The sequence below is a fragment of the Arachis ipaensis genome, chromosome B10 (genome assembly GCF_059453495.1).
Source record: "Arachis ipaensis isolate K30076 ecotype BB chromosome B10, ASM5945349v1, whole genome shotgun sequence".
Classification (NCBI taxonomy): Eukaryota; Viridiplantae; Streptophyta; class Magnoliopsida; order Fabales; family Fabaceae; genus Arachis; species Arachis ipaensis.
Genome location: NC_142435.1, coordinates 45,063,219 through 45,064,497, shown reverse-complemented (window position 1 = coordinate 45,064,497; position 1,279 = coordinate 45,063,219). Strand labels below are relative to the sequence as shown.

The window sequence follows — 1,279 nt, the reverse complement described above, 5'->3', positions numbered from 1 at the left end:
TCCACCTACTCTCAACATCCATGCAAGGTAAGCCTTTATATTGGATTTTTTCTAGTTCAACACACTTTTGAAACCTACTAGCTCTAGATGAAGAAGATCTAACATATTTTACTGCACTACGAATCCTCAAGACTGATTCATCAATCTCTTTCAACCCTTCTTTTACAATTAAGTTTATAATATGTGTACAACATCTCATATGAATAAATTCACCATTCAAAATAATGCTATTCCAAGAACTCAATCGCTACTTCAGATATTTAATTGCCGCATCATTAGACGAGGCATTATCAACTATCACACTAAATACCCGATTCAAATTCCAATTATTTAAACAAGATTCAATTGTTGCTTCTATAACCTCTCTTGAATGACTTGTCACTTGACAAAAATTAAGTATTTTTTTATGTAATTTCCAATACAAATCAACAAAGTGTGCTGTCAAACTCATATAAGTAAAATTTTGAATTGAAGTCCAAGTGTCAGTGGTTAGACATACTCTACCACAATTTGCCGAGAGAAAATCTTGCAACTTCATCTTCTCTTCAGCATAAAAGGCTCCAATGTCACGTGCTAATGTAGTCCGTGAAGGAACTTTGAATCTTGCTTGTAGGGCATGCACAAATCTTCGAAATTTTGGGCTTTCAACGAAGCAAAATGGTAGCTCTTCCCCAATAAACATTTCCACAAGTGCCCTTCGAGCCTCCTCTTGGTCAAATTTGGAAGCACTGGGTGAATTTAAAACACCACGCTCATCTATAGTCAATATGGTCATTGCTTTTCTTCTTTTGTTCGAATAATTATTAGGATTTTGCTTGCATCTTCTCAAATGACCACCCGTTGAGATGGTTCCATTCCCATATTGTATTAAGCTACCACAATATTCGCATTTAGCCTTCTTCTCAGTAGCATTCTCTATATCAAAATGATCCCAAACAGCTAACCGATTCTTACGAACACCTGACGGTGGAGAAGATGGTTGAGTGCTAGTGGACATCCCTGCTGCTTCAATATTACTATTTTCAGTCATCTTGCTTTGCATATAAAGAAAGGTGTACATAACTCAAAATTTGGTTCCAAACATGCTAAAATTAACACAAACTAATCCAAAGAAATAGCAGCCAATAAAGCTTCAGCATGATTCATAAACTAATCCATGTTCATATATCTTGCAAAGAAAACACGGCCCAAAGATTATGAAATTAAAACTTCATATTAAGAATGATTTCAGCATGATTCATAAACTATACACAGCCCAAGGAGAGACAAACAACTGATT

The 1,279-nt window shown here is 35.3% G+C and overlaps 1 protein-coding gene across 1 annotated transcript; it reads right to left on the bottom strand.

Moving 5' to 3' along the window:
* Positions 1 to 247: 247 nt before the first annotated feature.
* LOC107621627 (zinc finger BED domain-containing protein RICESLEEPER 2-like) lies at positions 248 to 1,030 on the bottom strand. The gene has a single exon (XM_021113871.2). The coding sequence runs from the start codon at positions 1,028 to 1,030 to the stop codon at positions 248 to 250; it is 783 nt and encodes a 260-aa protein (XP_020969530.2).
* Positions 1,031 to 1,279: the final 249 nt, after the last annotated feature.